The sequence below is a fragment of the Leucopleurus acutus genome (genome assembly GCF_964270905.1).
Source record: "Leucopleurus acutus genome assembly, chromosome: 15".
NCBI lineage: Eukaryota > Metazoa > Chordata > Mammalia > Artiodactyla > Delphinidae > Leucopleurus > Leucopleurus acutus.
In genome coordinates, this window is record NC_139157.1 from 20,163,387 (window position 1) to 20,187,308 (window position 23,922).

The 23,922-nt window shown below is 40.7% G+C and overlaps 2 protein-coding genes across 7 annotated transcripts in view; one reads left to right on the forward strand and one right to left on the reverse strand.

The window, feature by feature from the left end:
- Window positions 1–1,550: 1,550 nt before the first annotated feature.
- Window positions 1,551–2,066, forward strand: LOC309971909 (ferritin heavy chain-like; the record flags this gene model as incomplete). The annotated part of the gene is made up of 1 exon (XM_082855328.1): window positions 1,551–2,066. One exon carries the CDS (start codon window positions 1,551–1,553, stop codon window positions 2,064–2,066), a length of 516 nt encoding a protein of 171 aa, XP_082711454.1.
- Window positions 2,067–2,500: 434 nt separating this feature from the next.
- Window positions 2,501–23,922, reverse strand: part of UTRN (utrophin) — a gene marked incomplete at both ends in the record, with an annotated part of 495,417 nt that continues 473,995 nt past the window's right edge. For 4 of the 6 annotated variants that reach the window (XM_082855591.1, XM_082855589.1, XM_082855590.1 and 1 more), the window contains 5 exons: window positions 6,872–6,948; window positions 18,394–18,486; window positions 19,797–19,905; window positions 23,024–23,264; window positions 23,649–23,807. In XM_082855591.1, coding sequence (XP_082711717.1) covers window positions 6,872–6,948; window positions 18,394–18,486; window positions 19,797–19,905; window positions 23,024–23,264; window positions 23,649–23,807 — 679 coding nt within the window. Of the gene's footprint in view, window positions 4,580–6,871; window positions 6,949–18,393; window positions 18,487–19,796; window positions 19,906–23,023; window positions 23,265–23,648; window positions 23,808–23,922 lie in introns of those variants that run through there. The other 2 variants (XM_082855592.1, XM_082855593.1) reach the window with 2 other exon arrangements.

Here is a 23,922-nt window from a genome sequence, read left to right on the forward strand (position 1 = left end):
TGACCAACAGAATTCAGTAGAAGCGATGATGCACCAGTTCTCAGCAAAGCCCATCTGCAGTCCCACAAGTCTGTCATTGCACAAAAACACACCCAGTTAGTTGGGTTGCTAGTGGATGAAAGAACCCCGCCTAGGTGCCACAGTCATCTGAGTCTAGCCATCCCAACAGCCGGTCAACTCCAGACATGTGAGCAAGTCCAGCTGGGATCAGAAGAGTCCTGCCCAGATCAGCTGAACCTCACATCCCATGAGCTACATAAATGATTACGAGGTTTTATGGCTGCTGTGTCACATTATAGTGGCAATAACTAATACCACAGGTAGTGAATGTAACGTGATTGTGATTGGCTCCTGGCCTCCATCAAAGTCTCACTCTTGTTACTTAATTAACCTCACAAAAACACAAGCTGGTATCATATATCAATGAGGTGTGGGGAGCCTACTTACAGTGTTAGGTGGTGTGGTATTAGTGGTTTCAACAAATTCTCAACGAGTGAACAAATTCTCAATAAGTTGGTCTACTGAAACAGTTGAATGGTGGCGGTCCAGAGGGGTGGGGGAATATCCAAAAGCAAACTACATTGTTTAAATATATATATATATATACACACACACATTCTCAATGATACTTAGAAGTAACAAGCTGAAGGCTTACGCTTAGTATAAAAACAAAACTTTTTCATTTGTTCTCAGCTCCATTTTCAATTACCTACTCAACAGGTTTGCTGGAAACCAACAATTGGTTCTTTAGGAATGTGTAATGTGGATATTACTTTGAGGTAGACAGGATGTTTTAAATGTATGTTTATTGAAATGGATGGATTTTAAAAAAATTTTATTTATTTACTTTGGCTGCATTGGGCCTTCGTTGCTGCGCGGGGGTCCTTCTCAAGTTGAGGCCAGAGGGGGTTACTCTTCGTTGCGGTGCACGGGCTTCTCATTGCGGTGGCTTCTTTTGCTGTGCAGCACGGGCTCTAGGCAGGCGGGCTTCAGTAGTCGTGGCGCACAAGCTCAGTAGTTGTGGCTCACGGGCTCTAGAGCACAGGTTTAATAGTTGCAGCGCACAGGTTTAGTTGTTCCGCGGCACGTGGGATCCTTCCGGACCAGGGCTCGAACCCAAGTCCCCTGCATTGGCAGGCGACTCTTAACCACTGCACCACCAGGGAAGCCCGATCGATTTTCTTTAACAAATTATATGTTTGGGGTTTTTTCTGTTTCCCAGATAGCTTTGACTTTTAGAATCAAGTAACACGATTCTCAATGCTATTTCCCCTGGGGTAGCTTCCGAAATGCACTAAATCTCCTACCAGAGTGGTAAAATCCAGTGCATATACAAAAAGTGCATTATTTAAGAGCATGACGCTAAAAGTGGATTTGGAAGGGTAACCAACTAAATACCAATAGCACCTAAGCTATTAAAACGAAAGCTCAGACAGTCCTTGCGGAGAGTCACCGCGGTTTCCTGCTTCAACAGTGCTGGGACGGAAGCAGCGCTCACCCGCCGCTCCGGCCGCCCCAAGGTCTCCGCCGCCTCTCCTCCGCCGGCCGCCATGACGACCGTGTCCCCCTCCCAGGTGCGCCAGCACTACCACCAGGGCTTGGAGGCCGCCATCAGCCGCCAGATCGACCTGGAGCTCTACGCCTCCTGCGTTCACCTGTCCGTGTCACACTATTTGGACCGCGATGATGTGGCTTTGAAGAACTTTGCCAAATACTTTCTTCACCAATCTCGTGAGGAGAGGGAACATGCTGAGAAACTGATGAAGCTGCAGAACCAACGGGGTGGCCAAATCTTCCTTCGGGATATCAAGAAGCCAGACCGTGATGACTGGGAGAATGGGCTGAATGCAATGGAATGTGTGCTACACTTGGAAAAAAGTGTGAATCCGTCACTACTGGAACTGCACAAATTGGCCACTGACAAAAATGACCCCTATTTGTGTAACTTCATTGAGACTCATTACCTGAATGAGCCGGTGAAATCCACTAAAGAATTGGGTGGCCACGTAAACCAACCTGCGCACGATGGGGGCCCCCGAATCTGGCATGGCAGAGTAACCCTTTGAAAAGCACACCCTGGGAAACAGTGATACTGAGAGCTAAGCCTTAGGCTGGCTTCCCGTAGCCACAGGGATGACTTCCCTGCATCAAGGCAGTGCACGCGTGTTTGGGTTACCTTTACCTTTTCTGTAAGTTGTACCAAAACATCTACAAGTTCTTTCCTTAGTACCATTCCTTCAAATAAAGTAATTTGGTACCCCCCCAAAAAATGAAAAACAAAAGCTCAATAGGTTTCGTGTACATGTTTTTAACATCCAACATTATTTATTCCCTATCAATAAGCCTTCTATCTGTAAAGGAAATTGAGAATTATATATATGAGGCAAGAGAGGAACACAGAGAAAGAGAGAGACAGTGAGAGTAAGAAAGAGAATGTATTAGTGTGTATGAGAGAAACTTCAGGAACACATGTAGATTTATCAGGATATAGGCTCTCTTTATATTTTATTTTCATAAATGTACATTCGAAGTTCAGAGTCTACCAGTGAACACTGCTGAAGAATATCAAAGTCATCTTGTGTTAAAATTACTTTTATTCAGGATGAAAAATACAGATATAACCAGATTAGATGATAGTCTATGATTAGTTCTTTACCACATATTTCAAAAGAACTACATACTTATTTCCCCTTGTTGTTACTGCAATATATTTCTTTATATTTATTATTCCTTAGAAGGTTACAATGTAGTGTTTTATGTAGCTTTTCCTTAATAGCAGATAGAGAACATGTTGCACACAATTACAGGCAGAAAAAAATTAATACGTAACTTTTCAAAGTAAGGACAAGGAAGACACCAAATCTACAACTTGTAGTTCAGAGTTCAGGGAATTCTTTTTCTTTAAATAGGTGCTTTTACTGGGTATGATGTGGTCTGATAAAAGCTTTAGATTTTCCACACTGCAGTAGCATAAAGCTATTTCCAACACGATGGATGAAGATGGATCTGAGGTAGAAAGGTGGTCATGGCTTTCCTCTTATATAAAACAATTTTCTTCTTCTCAAAATATCTCTGCTGCAAATAGACACCCTTGCCCCCCAACCCACCCAACCTATTCTAAAAGAGTAGGAATTTCTAACTTTAAGCCTCATTCTGGCCAGATCCCAGTTAAAGAGAACTCAAAGTTAAAATGTCCTGATGTTTTAAAAGCATATATGCTTGAATCAAAACACATTATTTTCACTTTTTTTGGTTTCTCTACATTTGGTAAATCACATAACATGTTTAAACTGAATCAAATACATGTTAAATCGGAAGCCGAACCAAATACCCAACTGAACGCACTCAAAGGTATAAGCCAGGGTGCCAGCACCTAAGCATTAATTTCATTCTTCTATAGAAGCAGTGATGTAGGCTTTTGATGAACATTGTTCCCAAATGTACTGATCAAATGAAGGGTAATTAAATGGCTGTTCATTCACTCAAAAGGTTAAAATGAGACATTCATTAAACTTGTGTCTGCTTTCAGAAGGAAAATAACCGGGGGCTTCAAGAGTCATAGAGGGTTTGAGTATACATAAACAACTGTAAAACTTTCTTCAAAGGGAACCAAAGACAGCCATGTGTTTTGGTATCACAATTAGGTAAATGTCTGCTGTGTACTGAATGATGAAAACCAAGACCTGGGAACTAGGAAAAGTGGGACCAAGTTTTGTTTCTGCGTCAAAATGAAAATATGCTTAAATGGGCAACCTTTGGTAAAATGATCTTTGAGATTATTATAATCCTGTCATATAGATTGGAACATGAAATAAATAAAGAAATCAAGACCAACTGATACAGAGCAGGGAAATAAAATGCAGGAAAAAAAATCCCAATAGAAATGCCATTTAGGCCCACAGGATTTTTATTGTGGTCATCCAAGTGATCGCTAAAGAAATAAGTGTACGACGTCAAATAAAGTTAAACGGTATACACAGAGCTGTAGTCTAATCCATAAACATATAATATTTGATTGAAATATATGAACTTATTAATTTGGCCATATCATGGAAACAAATGAAGAAAATCTATTTGGTCATGTGGTTGATGAATTATAAATAACCAAAACATAATGGTAAAAGAGTCAAAGAAACAAATGAAGTTATTGTACAAGGTTAATATGAAGGAATGTAAAAATGTAAAATTGTCTTCTAATTCTTATGCAATTTTTATGGTTATTAAAAAGAAGGTATCATATTAGAAAGCTCCCACCCACTTTCCCAATACTGTATACAGTATACAAATCAGTGACAAGTGTATTACCACTTCCAAATACCACTCTGTTCATTAATTTACAGTTGCATAGAAAGGGAAGAAGAAAACAATAATATATGATTATTATAAAAACAAAATATCCTTTTCTCTTTGGATAGTCAGTGCTTTACTCCTTCAGTAGAACACACAGTCAGCGCTCAACAGCACGATTCAAAGAGCCATGGAGCTTCTGATTAAATGGAACTTGAAATTGGCATTTGCTGAAAAGGGCAATACTGTAAGTTAAGAAATGTTGGTTGGCTAGATGAATACTTCACATTGCCTGTGGGAAGGGAAAACAGCACTGTCAGAACAACATTTACTGAAAACATTACAGGTAGCAGAGATGTCAACTCTTAAAAAACAATTAAAGTGCTTTTTTTCAGAACTAGACAAGCCCTAGTGTGCTTTGTTCAATGGGGACTCTTTACTCCCATGTGACTTTTGTTCCTGGGATGAGGTCCTTTGCTCTCATCCTGAAGTTACTTAGTCTGCTTTTTTATCCACTCAGCTGATATAGGGGAAGTCTGGAAGACTTTTATTTTGCCCAGGCTGGAAACCAAGTTAAAACTGAGAGGACTTGTCTTTGTTTTTGCAGGAAGGTACCAGTGTTCAGTGAATTAGGCTAGTGTAAGCACCCTGTCACTCCCTGAGGGTCTGTGGGAGGTCTCCTGCAGAGGCGGTACCCTTGACAATTCCAACTGGTCTCAGTCCCCAGCTGGGGTCCCGACAAGAACTCAAGACAGGAATTACAGTCCAAGGGTGTGCAGTGGTTCCAGTTAAAGGCTCAGGGCCAATGTACATAGGCAAGGGAGGAGAGAAATCCAGGCCACACTCAGGGTAGTGGCATCAACCTTTCGAAGAGAAGTCAAACAGTTTGGTCCATCGTCCTTAAAACCCACGTCCTCAAATTCTTCTCTGAATGCATCTTTCACTTGCGTGCTCTCATGGATATCTGGATCTGCCCTGAAGACACAGCTTCAACCCAGGACTGTGTTTCACCCCTCACACTCCTCAGATACTGGATAGGTCCATACTGCGTTCTCCACAGCACTTTCTCCCTCTCCTCCCTAAAAATACCCAGCTTTGACCTTCTTGTCATCAGACTATACCACCCACTATGCAGTCATCTTCTGGTCCCTTGGTTCACGTCCCCTTACCTCTTGAAGAAAAAATGGCTCACTGTCCTCTCACTATTTTTAAATGTTCATGATTTCAGTGCTCACATAGATGATGCTTCCAAAATTCTGGCCTCTTAGTTCCTTGAGCTCCTCTCCTCTGAGAATCCGTCCTCACCCTTCTCAGCCACTCATTCAAAGTTGCAAATCTGGACCATCACCAATACCTGTGTCCCCTCCAACATTTCAATTTCAATCATCCCACTTTCTGACAACCCACCTGTACCTTTCCAGCTGACTTCCACTAGGACCCCAACTTCACCCATCCTTTGGTGCTACAACCCATTGATATTTGGTCTCCCATACCTAACGCATCCTCACTTCTCTTCCTACCAAACTCAGGTGCTTGTTCAATCATTATCGTCAACCCTTTGCCTCTTCCCTTGAACTGCTGTACTCTCTTGGCCAAACCACAACTTCAACTTTGGTTAAATGCAATACTTGGCCTACTCTGGTACTGTGCTCATGAACTTGAATGTTGCTGAAGGGCCACACATAGCCCTGCAGACAGGCCTCAGGTTAAATTCATGAGCGAGAAAGTGGTGGCCATTAATGCTGCCTGGCAGTCAGTCTATTTCTCTATCCATGTGCTCTCCTGAGCTCCAAGCAGCTACTACACATCCTCCAGTCTCTCCTCACACCTCCGATGCTTCCTCGCCGTCCGCACTCTCTGCTGAAGCCCCTGCTTCTGACTCACTAAGACAACAGAAGCAGTCAGAAGGCTTTTACTCTCTGGGATGAGGTTCTTCCTTCTCACGAGCTCTCACACCGCATCCAGTAATCTACTTCATATGCCTTTGTTGTCCCTCCAGTTACTGAAGATGAACCACCTGTGCTTCTCCTTAAGCTCTCAGCCCCTCTTGCCATTAAGGCGGTAACACAATCAGAGGGTTCACTGTTTTGAAAAGATTCATAAACAAGTTCATGAGAGAAAGTGTTCTCCAAAGATTTACTGTGGTCTTGGGACACCTTGTTTCTAAGAGCACCTGGTAAAGAACATACTGACAGGCGCATGGCTATAGCTGCCAACAGTTCTCAGCAGAATTTTAAATGAAAAATCAAAACCTTTTCCCCTCAAAGTAACAAAACCACCTTTGTGTACCGCTCCAGTCATTGCTTTTAAGTCTGTGATAGCTACCTTAAGTAGATACCTGGGACAACAATGTCAGTCAAATCTATCCAGGGTAACTTTATATAGTACACATGAGGCCTTTAAAAAGCTGTTTGAATGCAAAAGGTCAAGCACTTGGCATTTTGGGCATTTGGAAGGACTGGCTTGGGAGGGGTCCCCCTCCCTGGACTGACAAACTGTTGTATTCAATCAACGAACATGTCAAGCAAGTTTACTTATTTACATGGGGAATAAAGTAGCACTAAAATCGATGGTAGCTCATCACTTACTCTAGGTTATAATCTCTAACACCTAAACCAACCAACCCATTAACTCTTACCTGTGGCCTGCTGGGGAGATTTGCTGAAAGAGAAAACAAAAGTAATCAGCTGAAGTTGGTACTGTGGTTCCCCCTTTCAGGCATGCAAAAGTGTGGACTGTACCATTCCCAGCTGTTAAGTGGATGTTAATAAGAAAAGAAGAACAGGTTTGGGGATTTTTTTTTTTTTCTTTTTTTGCCTAGATGCTTTAACAGGGCTAGTTTCCCTAGTTAGCTTCTCATATCTCATGTGCTGTAAGATACAAAAATTCCACCCAAATATGCAAAAGATATGCCAGCTCTCTCAAATAAGTACACATTAAAGCATTCAGTGAGTAATTAGTTTTGCAAAAGAAATCTTAAAATTTCCTGCTGAAATCATGCCACATATTTAGTTTATGTATTAGAACAGAGCAAATTCTGTACATTCTACTGAACAGTACAGGTTCTGACCAAGAGGTCATTGGGGAAATGAAGGCGCGCAAGTCTTTAGTTTCCGCCACCCTTACCCCAAAGGCTAGGAAGATGGTGGCGATGTGTTTGCAGGAAAGGTCTGGCCTAGTCCTCAGCACTCAGAAGTCTTCTAGGAACTTGGGCTAATTGTGCCTTCCATGCGCTCAGTTAAGAGCATCAGAGAACTTAGAATATGGTGTCTAGTTTGCCTTTGCATCTGAGCAGCTCAATTCCTTCTCGGTTACAGAGGCCATGGGACAGTGTAGCTGATCCGGTGGGACCTGGGAGGGCAGGCACTAGCGAGTCTCTTCTTTAACACCTCTGCTTTTTCATCTCTCCCTTTTACTGTGCCATCTCAAAATTACTGGACTGGTACTCAACCCTGGGGGACAGAGGGAGCTCCACCCCCGGTGATGGTAACATCTTTTCTGGGTCAAATAAGAATTGTCCCTAATCAAACAGCATGTTACTCCTTTCATCTCTCATTTTTCTTTGCTGAGGGAAAAAAAAGACATCTGTGACCACATACTGGGTGCTCTTTGAGAAAGAAAGCAAGAAGGGCAACTTTCTTATGATGCCTTGAGGGAAAGTGTGAGCCCCAGCAGTATTGGGGGGAATGATCAGGTTAAAAAAGCCTAGTCCTACCAGGTATGTAAATTATATCAGGAGAAAAAGAGTGGATCTCCTTACACATATGGGAACTACACCTGTATGGGAACCACACCATCCTGAGGGGAAGCTTAGTGGCATTAGCATGAAGTACTCCATAGGCAGAGTTACGCGTCTCTTCTAAGTAACGAATACCCAAATCCAAACAGAAATGAAATCCATTTTGCTCCAAATCAACATTTTAACCCTATAGTCTTATAAATCATACTGAAAAAAATCATACAAGTATATTTTTTAAAGAAATCAGGAAAACATTGCATTGTAGTAGGTCTTCAGATTTTGATGAACATCAGTCAAGCTCAATACAGACAGAAGGAGACCTTCAAGATAGCAGAGGAGTAAGACGTGGAGATCACCATCCTCCACACAAATACATCAGAAATACATCTACATGTGGAACAGCTCCTAGAGAACACCTACTGAATGCTGGCAGAAGACCTCAGACTTCCCAAAAGGCTTTTTTCTTTTGCCCTACTCTCCACGCACCTGGGTAGGGCAAAAGAGAAGAGATAAAACAAAGACAAAAGAATAGGGACAGGACTTGCACCGCTGGGAGGGAGCTGTGAAGGAGGAAAAGTTTCCACACACTAGGAAGCCCCTTCACTGGCAGAGAACGGGGTGGGCTCGGGGGAAGCTTTGGAGCCATGGAGGAGAGCACAGCAACAGGGGTGCGGAGGGCAAAGCAGAGAGATTCCCGCACAGAGGATCAGTGCCAACCAGCACTCACCAGCCCGAGAGGCTTGTCTGCTCACCCGCCGGGGTGTGCGGGGGCTGGGAGCTGAGGCTCAGGCTTTGGAGGTCGGATCCCCCGGAGAGGACTGGGGTTGGCTGTGTGAACACAGCTTGAAGGGGGCTAGGGTGCCACAGCCAGCCGGGAGGGAGTCCGGGAAAAAGTCTGGAGCTGCCGAAGAGGCAAGAGACCTTCGTTTCGGGGTGTGCGAGGAGAGGGGATTCCTTCCCAGTGTGCCCACAGAAGACAGAGCACTGCCTAAGTGAGCTCCAGAGACGGGTGCGAGCCACGGCTATCAGCTCGGAACACAGAGACGGGCATGAACGGCTAATGCTGCTGCCGCTGCCACCAAGAATCCTGTGTGCGAGCACAGGTCACTCTCCACACCTCCCCTCCCGGGAGCCGGTGCAGCCCACCACTGCCAGGGTCCTGTGATCCAAGGACAACTTCCCTGGGAGAACACATGGTGCGCCTCAGGCTGCTGCAACGTCACACTGGCCTCTGCTGCTGCAGGCTCGCCCTGCATTCCAGTTATGACTATCATACCCCCCTCCCCCTCCCCCCGCCCCTGCCCCGGCCTGAGTATGGAAGAGAGCCCTAATCAGCTGCTGCTTTAACCCCCTCCTGTCTGGGCAGGTAACAGACTCCTGAGGGCAGCCTACACACAGAGGCGGGGCCAAAAGCAAAGCTGAACCCTAGGAGCTGTGGGAACAAGAAAAGAAAGGAAAATTTCTCTGTGCAGTCTCAGGAGCAGCTGATCAAATCCTCACAGTCAACTTGATGTACCCTGCAACTGTGGAATACCTGAAGAGACAGCAAATGTTCCCAAAACTGAGGCGGTGGACTTTGGGAGCAACTGTAGACTTGGGGTTGGTTTTCTGTGTCTGATTTGATGTTTATCTTAGTTTAGTATTTACTGCTTATTATCATTGGTGGATTTGATTATTGGTTTGGTTGCTCTCTTCCTTTTATATATATATATATTTTTTTTTTTTCCTTTTTCTCTTTTTGTGAGTGTGTATGTCTATGCTTCTTTGTGTGATTTTCTCTGTATAGGTTTGCTTTTACCATTTCTCCTGGGGTTCTGTCTGTTGGTTTTTTTGTTTTTGTTTTTGCTTTTCTCTCAACCTTTTCTTCTGAGCCGTGTGGCTGACAGGGTCATGGTGCTCCGGCCGGGTGTCAGGCCTGAGCCTCCGAGATGGGAGGGCCGAGGCCAGGACATTGGACTACCAGAAACCTCCCAGCCGCACTTAAGAGATCTCCCAGAGATCTTCGTCTCAACCCAGCTCCACCTAACGGCCAGCATGCTCCAGCGCAGCACACCCCATGCCAAATGACTAGCAAGACAGGAACACAACCCCACCCATTAGCAGAGAGGCTGCCTAAAGTCATACTAAGTTCGCAGACACTCCAAAACACTCCACCAGACACAGCCCTGCCCACCAGAAGGACAAGATACAGCCCCACCTACCAGAATACAGGCACCAGTCCCTGCCACCAGGAGGCCTACACAAGCCACTGAAACAACTGCACCCACTGGGGGCAGACACCAAAAAAACCTGGGAACTACGAACCTGTAGCCTGCAAAAAGGAGACCCCAAACACAGTAAGTTAAACAAAATGAGAAGACAGAGAAATATGCAGCAGATGAAAGAGCAAGGTAAAAACCCACCAGACCAAACAAATGAAGAGGAAATAGGCAGTCTACCTGAAAAAGAATGCAGAGTAATGATAGTAAAGATGTTTCAAAGTCTCGGAAATAGAATGGAGAAAATACAAGAAATGTTTAATAAGGACCTAGAACTAAAGAGCAAACAAACAATGATGAACAACACAATAAATGAAATTAAAAATATTCTAGAAGGAATCAATAGCAGAATAACTGAGGCAGAAGAACAGACAAGTGACCTGGAATATAAAATAGTGGAAATGACTACCACAGAGCAGAATAAAGAAAAAAGAATGAAAAGAATTGAGGACACTCTCAGAGACCTCTGGGACAGCATTAAATTCATCAACATTCGAATTATAGGGGTCCCAGAAGAAGAAGAGAAAAAGAAGAGTCTGAGAAAATATGTGAAGAGATTATAGTTGAAAACTTCCATAACATGGGAAAGGAAATAGTTAATAAAGTCCAGGAAGCACAGAGAGTCCCATACATTATTTACAGGATAAATCCAAGTAGAAACACTCCAAGACACATATTAATCAAACTATCAAAAATTAAATACAAAGAAAAAAATATTAAAAGCAGCAAGGGAAAAGCAACAAATAACATACAAGGGAATCCCCATAAGGTTAACAGCTGATCTTTCAGCAGAAACTCTGCAAGCCAGAAGGGAGTGGCAGGACATATTTAAAGTGATGAAAGGGAAAAACCTACAACCAAAATTACTCTACCCAGTAAGGATCTCATCTAGATTTGACAGAGAAATTAAAACCTTTACAGACAAGCAAAAGGTAAGAGAATTCAGCACCACCAAACCAGCTTTACAACAAATGCTAAAGGAACTTCTCTAGGCAGGAAACACAAGAGAAGGAAAAGACCTACAATAACAAACCCAAAACAATTAATAAAATGGTAATAGGAATGTACATATGGTTAATTACCTTAAAAGTAAATGGATTAAATGCTCCAACCAAAAGACACAGACTGGCTGAAGGGATACAAAGACAAGACCCATACATATGCTGTCTACAAGAGACCCACTTCAGACCTAGGGACATATACAGACACAAAGTGAGGGGATGGAAAAAGATATTCCATGCAAATGGAAATCAAAAGAAAGCTGGATTAGCAATACTCCTATCAGAAAAAATAGACTTTAAAATAAAGACTATTAGAAGAGACAAAGAATGACACTATATAATGATCAAGGGATCAATCCAAGAAGAAGATATAACAATTGTAATTATTTATGCACCCAACATAGGAGCACATCAATATATAAGACAAGTGCTAACAGCTATAAAAGGGGAAATCAACGGTAACACAATCATAGTAGGGGGCTTTTACACCCCACTTTCACCAATGCACAGATCATCCAAAAAGAAAATAAATAAGGAAACACAAGCTTTAAAAGACACATTAGACCAGACAGACTTAATTGATATTTATAGAACATTCCATCCAAAAATAACAGAATAAACTTTCTTCTCAAGTGCTCATGGAACATTCTCCAGGATAGATCATATCTTGGGTCACAAATCAAGCCTCGGTAAGTTTAAGAAAACTGAAATCATATCAAGTATCTTTTCCAACCACAATGCTATGAGACTAGATATCAATTACAGGAAAAAAAATGTAAAAAATACAAACACATAGAGGCTAAACAATATGCTACTAAATGATCAAGAGATCACTGAAGATATCAAAGACAAAATCAAAAAATACCTAGAAACAAATGACAGTGAAAACACGATGACCCAAAACCTATGGGATGCAGCAAAAACAGTTCTAAGAGGGAAGTTTACTGCCATACAATCCTACCTCAAGAAACAAGAAACATCTCAAATAAACAACCTAACCTTGTACCTAAAGCGATAAGAGAAAGAAAAACAAAGGAACCTCCAAGGTTAGCAGAACCATAAAGATCAGATCAGAAATAAATGAAACTGAAAGAGAAATTGAGGAAGCAATCCCACTTACCATAGCAACAAAAAGAATAAAATACCTAGGAGTAAAGCTTCCTAAGGAGACAAAAGACCTGTATGCAGAAGACTATAAGACACTGATGAAAGAAATTAAAGATGACACAAACAGATGGAGAGATATAACATGTCCTTGGATTGGAAGAATCAACATTGTGAAAATGACTATACTACCCAAAGCAATCTACAGATTCAATGCAATCCCTATCAAATTATCAAAGGCATTTTTTACAGAACTAGAATGAAAAATTTTACAATTTATATGGAAACGCAAAAGACCCTGAATAGCCAAAGCAACCTTGAGAAAGAAAAACGGAGTTGGAGAAATCAGGATCCCAGACTTCAGACTATACTACAAAGCTACAGTAATCAAGACAATATGGTACTGGCACAAAAACAGAAATATAGATCAATGGAACAGGATAGAAAGCCCAGAGATAAACCCATGCACATATGGTCACCTTATCTTTGACAAAGGAGGCAAGAATATACAATGGAGAAAAGGCAGCCTCTTCAATAAATTGTGCTGGGAAACTGGACAGCTACATGTAAAAGAACGAAATTAGGGGCTTCCCTGGTGGTGCTGTGGTTGAGAGTCCACCTGCTGATGCAGGGGACACGGGTTCGTGCCCCAGTCCGGGAAGATCCCACATGCTGCGGAGCGGCTGGGCCTGTGAGCCATGGCCGCTGAGCCTGCGCGTCCGGAGCCTGTGCTCCGCAACAGGAGAGGCCACAACAGTGAGAGGCCCGCGTATCGCAAAAAAAAAAAAAAAAAGGAACGAAATTAGAACATTTCTTAACACCATACACAAAAATAAACTCAAAATGCATTAAAGATCTAAATGTAAGGCCATACACTATAAAACTCTTAGAGGAAAACATAGGCAGAACACTTTATGACATAAATCACAGCAAGATCCTTTTTGACCCACCTCCCAGAGGAATGGAAAAAAAACCAAAAATAAACAAATGGGACCTAATGAAGTTTAAACGCTTTTGCACAGCAAAGGAAACCATAAACAAGACGAAAAGACAACCCTCAGAATGGGATAAAATATTTGCAAATGAAGAAACTGACAAAGCATTCATCTCCAAAACATACAAACAGCTCATGCAGCTCAATATCAAAAAAACAAACAACCCAATCCAAAAATGGGCAGAAGACCTAAATAGACACTTCTCCAAAGAAGACATACAGATGGCCAAGAGGCACATGAAAAGTTGTTCAACATCACTAATTGTTAGAGAAATGCAAATCAAAACTACAATGAGGTATCACCTCACACCAGTTAGAATGGGCATCATCAGAAAATCTACAAACAACAAATCCTGGAGAGGGTGTGGAGAAAAGGGAACCCCCTTGCACTGTTGGTGGGAATGTAAATTGATACAGCCACTATGGAGAACAGTATGGAGGTTCCTTAAAAAACTAAAACTAGAGCTACCACATGACCCAGCAATCCCACTACTGGGTATATACTGTGCGAAAACCATAATTCAAAAAGAGTCATGTACCACAATGTTCATTGCAGCACTATTTACAATAGCCAGGACATGGAAGCAGCCTAAGTGTCCGTCGACAGTTGAATAGATAAAGAAGACGTGGCACATATATATAATGGAATATTACTCAGCCATAAAAAGAAACGAAATTGAGTTATTTGTGGTGAGGTGGATGGACCTAGAGTCTGCCATACAGAGTGAAGTAAGTCAGAAAGAGAAAAACAAATATTGTATATTAACGCATATATGTGGAATCTAAAAAAAAATAAATAAATGGTTATGAAGAACCTAGGCGCAGGACAGGAATAAAGATGCAGACGTAGAGAATGGACTTGAGGACACAGGGTGGGAGAAGGGTAAGCTGGGATGAAGTGAGAGAGTGGCATGGACATATATACACTACCAAATGTAAAACAGATAGTTAGTGGGAAGCAGCCACATAGCACAGGGATATCAGCTTGGTGCTTTGTGACCAGCTAGAGGGGTGGGATAGGGAGGGTGAGAGGGAGGGAGACACAAGAGGGAGGGGATATGGGGATATATGTATACATATAGCTTATTCACTTTGTTATACAGCAGAAACTAACACAACATGGTAAAGCAATTATACTCCAATAAAGATGTTAAAAATAAATAAAAATTAAAAAAATAAAAGCCATTAAGCACTATAAAAAAAACATAGCTAGTGGGAAGTAGCTGCATAGCACAGGGAGATCAGCTCGGTGCTTTGTGACCACCTCAAGGGGTGGCCTAGGGAGGTTGGGAGGGAGGCACAAGAGGGAGTGGATATGGGGATATATGTATACATATAGCTGATTCACTTTGTTATACAGCAGAAACTAACACAACATGGTAAAGCAATTATACTCTAATAAAGATGTTATAAATAAATAAATAAATATAGGCAATTCACAGTGAAAGTATGCTTGTAGATAAAAAAAATGAAAAAGTATTTATTGGTCTATTAGTAAAAAAAAATATTCAGCTTACTACTAGTATCGTATATATTTGGATGATACAAATGAAAAAAACCAACAAAAGATTTTACACTAAAAAAATTAGTTACAGCAGTCAGTGGAAAGTTTAGTATGTTGGATATAGGCAACAGAATTAAATTCCCTTCATTAACTCCTTGCCAGGAAGAGACGGAAATGCTTGCCTCTCTGCTCTGAAATTCAATGTAAATAATTAAAAGAAAATTTTAAAAGGCCATAATTCAAGGATGCTATCAGGACCAAGTGGGATATTAATCCAAGATAGAGGAATTCTAAAGTGTTATGTGCAACAATATACAGACACAGTAAGAAAGAAAAAGTCATGTTTAAGTAGGCAATTCATGCAATTAGGATTTAAGAATACAATTTCATTTTAATTCCTAGACTTCCAGGAGTGGAAATTCACTTGTGACCATGCTAATTTTTAATTCACAAAGGATCAAAAGTCAAGGTTAACATGCAGATCTCAATTCATTGTGTGCTGGTGACAAGCAATTTTAAAGTTCTTGTTAGTTACAGGGGCTCAAGGGATTGGTTTGCCATTAGGAGGATGCCAATCTGATTTGCTTTCAAAAAATCCTCCAAAGGTGGTCAGTAAGTTTCAGGAATGCGAAGCCTTATTAAAATATTTGCTAGCTTGAGCAACTTAAAAGGGGCAACAAAGCTAAGGAATCCTACAGAATCTTCTAAGTACTATCTGGGGGAAACTTCCAACAACTAAACCTTCCTTCTCAGTGGGAATATGTAATCATTCATTCATTCATTCATTCACTCATTCCATTCAGAAATGTATTGAGCACCAAATCTATGGCAGGTGCTTATTTCTATTCTGCATCCATTTTCTTAAAGAGTTTAATAACTTTAGGCAGAACTTTAAAAATATATATCTATTTTACCAATAAATCAGTTACACCTTTATTTTTCTGGAAAGCTGTCCCTATCTTGGAGATTTTTATATTATCAAAGCAAAGTACAATATATAAAGACCAAGAAGAGCAATCTAAACCCAAATTAATAGAAGAAACTCGGAAACAAAAAATAATAAGATCTAACTTTAAAAGGATTTTTAAAATAATACTATCGTCATTTCCTATATGGGATGTACTTGAGCTCTTCAAAATAACATATGACTAGTAATACTCATCCACAGAAAACTATAAATATTACAAATATTTGTGAATGTGCAAACTTTGACTGTAAGAACACAGAGCCACATCCTGTTAAGGAATCTTGGGTTTCTGCAACTCACCCTCACAACAGAGAATTGCACAGGTGAGAAGGCACCAATGCAACGTGGGAGTTTAACCTGTCACGTGGATCCCATTGAAGATATATACTGTTCTCAGGAACCCATAATAGCAATTAATGGCTAATAAGATACCAACCAATGGGAATTTTACACTTGCCTTTACGGGAAGCCAAAAAATGAAATGAATGCACCCCTCTCTTAAGATTTATTTTTGCCCTATAGTTATGTTACCATTTATTTTTAATTATATTCTCTTGTAAAATATGACATAGATCAGCCTTATACAATATCTCCATATAAGAATATACTGTGAAAAAGATTTAGGAGTAACTGCTTAAAAAAAATTAAACTTTTAAAACATATCATGAATTCTTGTATAAAAATTTTAATATGGAAATTATACATTTTATATCCACTAGAAAGAATATATTTAAATATATTTCCCATGCTAGCTCTCACTGCCAATTGACTTTTAACTTGAAAATATCCATTATGATAGTTGAATAAAAACTTCTAAACAGGTTTGACTTACAGAATTTGTTCTTAACTAATTATTAACGTATTTGGATTTAAGCTGAACTAAAAAGTAATTTAATTTTGAAACTCTGGTTTATAAAGACTATGATGAGGTTTCATGTAGCCATTAAGTAAAATATAATGTGGAACCAACATCTCTATTAAATTTAACCTTGAATTATAATTAATACAAAGATTTAATCTGTTCATCTATTATGGCTGTTATAGAGCCTAGTAAATAAGTAACAATCTGATAGCATATGGGCTTCACCTGACCCTCTGAAGCTTCTGTGATACTCTACAGGGCCAAAAACCTCTGCGCACGTGCATGTGTGTGTGTGTCTGTGTGTGTGTGTGTGTGTGTGTGTGTGTGTAAGCACATGCTTTTTGGGGTGGGAGCACGAAGATTGATATATGGTACATAGGATTCTGCAAACTTTGAGAAATGAAATTACAAATAATAACCTGGGAAATTATATGCTCCCAAGTATAAATATATTTATGGACTTGTGGAAACTGCCATATGTCCTTTAGGCAATTACTTCTGAAAATTCAGAAGAGATTATATTTCAAATAGCTGTTTCCACTTCCCACTAAGGCTGGCATTTTGTAAACTGTAGAGTGGTATAAATTGAAGCATACTTTTTAAACGAAGTCAATATATCATGTTTACCTACACTCCTGATAATGTCTTTTCCCTCATTTAAAATGATATTTTCTGAGAGGATGGAAAAGGGTGCGATGAGAAGCTGTTTTATATATATATACACACTACATATACAGGATATATGATATATAACAGTATATGTATATACTAAAATCTTAGTCTAACAGCTGACTAGATTTAATCACCCTGAAAATTATAAATGTATTTATAAATAATCATATTTATTTAAAAGATTATTTAAAATATAATTGTAGCACTATATACTATGGATATACAGTAAACTGTTTGAAACAGCAGAAGTGTTTTCTGTGAGAGCTCGGCAGAAACTGCAAGGCGGCAAGGTACTGAAAACAAAATGTTTGGGGAAAAAATCAATAAATAGCAATCATTATATAATTTCCTCTGGGATTTGAACTGTTTTTATTTGGTTATTTTCTGGCTCTTAGTTTCCATATGGAAAATTCACAGGGTCATAGTCTGTGATGCCTTAAATAGTTTGGCCTTTATACAGTGACTATTTTCTTCCATGAGAAAAGAACTCCAAAACCAAAAAAAAACCCAAACCAAAACAAAAAAAAAGGAAAATTGAAAATAATCCCTTTCTACACCTGGATTTGATGACATCAGAAGACAAGGTCTGAAGAGAAGAGAGGGAATTACATTAGAAAAGGCCATTTTCAGACCTTGCTCGGTATGTCACTAAAAGCTCTCTTTTGAAGTAATACATATTTCTTACTATAGCCTGCATTGAAGAGGATAATTTCTCCTTAAAGAGAGGCTTGTTTTATTTGCCTCATGTTATCACTCCGAAGGAAGACCAAAGAATCCCAAAGAGCAGTTCTCACTGGCACTGCACCCAGTGATGTGATGGTACCTAGGCTGGGCTTCATTTGCTTTGCCAACACACGGAATGTTTGATTTGTCTTCAAATAAGTTACAGTCTTGTTTCTAATATTGGTTTTTGTTATCTCACCAAAGAAGACAAAGGGCCCCACTCAGGAAAAAAGAAATGGAAGGAAAAAGCGTAGCAGTCGCGTTATGATCTTTCATACTCACAGCAGCAAGATGGAAATGTACTGTTGATCTGCTCCATAACCTCTGTGAGGTCTGTGCTGGTGTCATGAGGTGGGGCCAGCAGGTCCTCTGCCGCTGTGACAGCAGATAGAAAGAACAAGAGACACTCTGAAATTAATGTCTGGTCTTCCACCAAAACACAACTTCAGGGAGAAAATACTAGCACTGCCTCTAAATATCAAGGTGAAAATAGTTCCCCTTATAAAGGATAATTTTAGGGGAAAATTCCAAAACCATTTTTGTATTTTTTTGTGGTAACAGAATTTTACATAATTAAAACTTATTAGATGTTTCTAAAGGAAGAATCCACATGTCAGGGGAAAATTCACGAGTGACAAATAATAGTCATATTATTGCAATTTATTAGTCAGAATTCCACTATTGGGCATTACAAGTATTTTTTCATATGAGAAAGATATTCCATTAATTTCTTTTTCCTTCCTTCCTTTTGGAGACGTCAGCATAGGCTAGCTTATACTGCCACAAAACTACAGGTAGTTTTTTTTTTTTTGGCCATGCTGCGGGGCATGTGGGATCTTAGTTCCCCGACCAGGGATTGAACCCATGCCCGCTGCAGTGGAAGTGCAGAGTCCTAACCACTGGACCGCCAGGGAACTCCCACTAGAGGTATTTTATAAGATACTTTTTACTTTGATGTTTTTTAGTCTGTAATCGATAGCAAAATAGTCCTCTTATTTAAAAATTAAAATAATATTAATATTTTAGATTTTCTACAGATTAATGCAGCAAAAGATAAACAAATTAATTTGCTTAAAGTATGTGGTCCTCAGTAGAATTTTAGAACTTAAGTTCATCAGTAACAAAATGTCATTCCAGAATGCCTGGTTGACAGGGCCCTTCCTAGCAGCAGTGACAGGCTGGGTGGGACTCCAGCCTCAGATGGGGGTGGGAGGGGTGGAAATGTGTGTAGGAGCTAGGATGGAGAAAGCAGAACGCTGAGCCTCCAGCCCTAGGCAAAGAAAACTGTGTTTGGTGTAATATTCTTTAGTATGTTATTCTGAATGTGTACAGGTATGAAATTTTAGAGACGGGAAATTTACTGAAAAAAAGGATTGTTCCTAAGGCAAAGAAAAAAATAAATTGTGCTCATCCCAAAAGGAAAGAGCTCCTTTTCATCTTTCATCAGAATTCAGTCCACTACTACACCTTATATAAACAAGCGTATTACAGTCTACTATTCTAAAATGTTTGCTTTTTTGGTATAGTTAAAATGGCTTTGTACTCAGTTGAGACCACAGAGGATACAAATTCCTTTATGCCCTAAGGCACCCATGTGTGAGAATGTTATTTAAAATGAAAAGCAAACAAATGGCAAAGCCCAGAGTAGACCGGGGAGGGAGTAGCCAAGTCTTGGGGACACGGACCTGCTTGATGGAACTGTGGGCCGGGGTCCGGATCCAGCGAGTAGTTCAGTGCGGATTGCTGAGGTGAAGCCCAGGGGGAGACGCCATTGATTTGGGAATCAGATTCAGGCTGGAATCACATTCAGAGGTTAGAACGGAGGAAAGATTCAAATAACGATTAAAGAAAACATTTCTGTTTCTAACTTCCCCTCCCCAATGACAGATAATTAAATCACATAACATTCTTCACCCTCAGTCATTTTCAAATACATTTCAGCATCAGTTGGTGGGCTCACCAGTATTCACCTGAGGACCAAGTGGCCCTTCCCTTTTGATTTGGGCACCTTGAAGAACTCACTTGGTTATATGGCAAGATTTACCTATCACTGTCAGTGTCATTCCTCAATTGTTCCATTATTTTTATGTCAACCAAGTGAATTTGGAAACATGTTTCATTCATCTTTTAAAAAATTAACACTGTTTCTCACACAGTAAATTTATCTAATTTCAAAATTAGCTCATTTTTTATTCAATCAACATTTAACAGCAATATTGGAGAGTGGTGAAGAGCACGATTTTGGATTTAGCTGCTTGGATACAAACTCAGTCACTCAGAGCTGAGTAATTCTGAGGAAATTTTTTTTTCTTTTTTTTTTTTTTTGTGCTGCACTGCACTGTGGCATGTGGGATCTTTGTTCCCCAACTAGGGATAGGACCCACACCCCAAGCAGTGGAAGCATGGAGTCTTCCCCACCAGGGAAGTCCCTCTGAGGAAATTTTATAATCGTCTGCTTTTTATTTATAAAAACTGGATTTTTTATTTATAAACTAGTGGTAAGAGTGCCTGTGTCAGAGGGTTTTGTGAAGGAGGTGATCAATTAGTATTTCTAAAGCAATTAGAACAGAATCTGACACCTAATAAATACTTCACAAAGGCAGAAAGTTTGAAATTGACAAGTACATGGTCAAACTAGAAAAGTATGATCCACTCTAAAGGGAATGCAGAAGTTACAATGTTTTTGTTTTGTTTTTTTAAAATATATTTTTAATAAATTTATTTATTCATTTATTTATGGCTGCATAGGGTCTTCATCGTTGGGTCTTCATTGCTGTGTGCTCTCTAGTTGTGGTGAGCGGGGGCTACTCTTCGTTGCGGTGCGTGGGCTTCTCATTGCAGTGGCGTCTCTTGTTTCAGAGCTCGGGCTCTAGGCACGTGGGCTTCAGTACTTGCGGCACACGGGCTCAGTAGTTGTGGCACACAGGCTTAGTTGCTCCATGGCATGTGGGATCTTCCCGGACCAGGGCTTGAACCCATGTCCCCTGCATTGGCAGGCACCAGGGAAGTCCCAGTTACAGGGTTTTTGATGCTGATTTTTCCATTACATCTATATAAGCTGAAGTCTGGTAGTTTCGCTAGTTTTTACTATCAGAGTTGAATTTTCCATCAACTTTTGGCATTCATGCTAAGTCATTAAGAAGGGATGAGAGCTCCACAGTCTGGAATATGCAGAGCCATTTAGATATCCGATTTCTCGAAAAGCATTACTGTGCAATTCTGAAGGCTCATGAGCCATTAGGCAGCTCTGTCTAACAGGAGGAAGCTAGTAGGGGGAGGTGACGGTGAGCAGAAGAGCCTTCGGCTCTCTTAAGAGCATCAACAGACTACAGCAAACAAAGCTTTCAAGCACAGCTTCCTTCTACAACAATTCTACCTATGCAGTAAGTCCTTAATACTCACACTTCATATTCTAAAAGAGTTCCAGAGAAAAGTCATCCCTTACCCAGGCGCCATTCAGAAACATCAAATTCACATTACTAACAATGTAGCTTTTCCAATGTACAGGAGTGGCACCAAGATAAGCTTCAAACATCTCAAAGTACTTAGAGAAAACCAGCCAGGCCTTGGGGAAGGTCTAATGATGCACAATTCCGAAGTAAACCTTCCCCCAAACAGTCTCACAAAAAGTCTGGAACAGTGACAGACATTCAGAAAGTATAAGGGGTATTCTGTGGCCCACTGTGCAGGTAATGCAAAAATTACACTGTTTTGAATGATTCTGACATGTTAAAAGATACTGATAGCAACTGTGAAAAGATGGTTTTCTAAAACTTGAGAAAGTCACTGGAGAGAGAGTTGTTTCTGCCTTTGACTCAATAAATCATTTCTGGAGAAAGTCATTCCTATTCACTGTGTAGGGGCCCCGTACTGCATAGGCCAGAGAAAGAGGCAAAAGATGACATGAATTCTCATGTCAGGGATTCTTCAAGAGAGAAAAGTTCCAGGTCCATTTGCTGGGATTCTATACAACAGACACCTGCTGCAAAGACATCTTCACTACCAGTTCTGTGACATGATGCCTATGCTTTAACTGCTAGATGTAATCAGGTACTTAATTCTCTATAGTGTGTTGTGTCTTTATAGATGATACTGCCTTATATATCATACTATTTTGTTATGGTCTCTAACAAGATTGAAGGTAAAAAGGCAGAAGCTGTATCTGATGCTTCTTTTATATCCCAAAGAACAGTGTTTTTCAAAATTGCAGGCTATTACCCGTTGATGAGTTATAAAACCAGCACTAAGAAAGAAAGACAGAAGAAAAATAAGAGGGAGGGAGGGAAGAAGGAAGGAACGAAGGGAAGAAGGAAAGAAGGAAGGAAAAAAATAGCAAGTAAGAGACAGCATTTTTTAGTAACAGCAATTAGCATTCTGTATTCATCATGCATGCATGCATTCATCATAATGCAAGTTGTATTTTTTATTGTCAAGAAAGTCTGCAAACAACCGCCATAAAACACGTTATGGCGGGAAATAGTGGCTATGTTAGGAAATAAAAACTGCAAATTAATAAACATGTTACCTAATTTCTTGAAAATAGCTCATTGGAAGGAGGTTTCACCATGAAGAGTTCCTTTCCCTTAATGCCCACAGATGTTTCTTTCCCAAATGTAATTTATGCAGATATATGTTATAGGATCTTTTGCCTTAAACTATTCAGAGCTGAGACAGATTTCAGTGTTAAAGAAGAACGGGCAATTCCATCTTAAGCTGGGAAAACGCATTTTTTGGTGCCAGTGAGCCTTTAATGCTTATGTTTGAAGAGGGATTTCTAAGCCAGTCTAAATCCACTATGGAGAGGAGAAACCGGAAGTGAACCTCTCTACCAACTCTGGGACTGAGTCCCATGGGACATGGGACTGGGGCAGATGGGGTGGGGACAGGTGACATCAAGTTCTGCACACTCTACCTGCTCTAGCAGCTGCCGAAGTCGGTGGAGCTGAGACTCCAGCTGCTTGTTGTGATTTTCCAAAATTTGCATCCTAGCCTCCAGCCGACCTTTATGCTGCCTGAGGAGTTTTGCTTCTGCTATAAGTTCTGAATCCTCCGACGTGTGATGAGGAGACACAACAGAGTCTGGAGGGGAGCCAACAGGGAGGCCCCTTCTCAAGTGTTGCTCCTTCAGCTGCTCGTATTCCACTTGCAGATTTCTAGTGCAGAGAAGGGAAAATTGGCATTAGTATTGTATACCTCACCTTCTCACCAAAATCGTCTATGAGCTCGTGCCCGTGCTACTTACTTCCTCATAGGTAAAAACACGTACAACCATGATATAAGCAAGCATGAATAAAACTGTGCTTTTAAATAAACAAGTGTTCTAACAGACACCATCCCTGAACCCTGAAATGCAGCTGTAATCTGCAGCCAGCTGCCCAGTGTGTTAATGTCCTCTTAAAAGTTTGCCTCCACTGTACTTCCTGGACAATAGTCCTGAAAAAAGAATGGGTAAGGGTCATGTTGAAGTGAACATGAAAGAATTTCCCATCAGAAGTTTTCCCAGGGTGACACATCTTCTCCTCCCAGGTCTAGCACACCTTTGTTCTTCCTCAAGGTCAGCAATGATCCGCTCCAGTTCTCCGCGTTCTTCCCTCTCTACCGACTTCAGGATCTGAGCGGGACTCTGGGGCTGGCTCACAGGGGACTCCCCTCCGAGCGTCTGGCAGTACTGCTGGATGAGGGCATGCTCGTCCTCCCTATGGAGACAAAGGAGACACACACAAAGGCTCACAGCTGGACATGGATGTTTCTGGAGGTAAAGGAAGGAGAAACGACGATGGTCAGGATGGCTACTGACCCATGGCTGCCTTA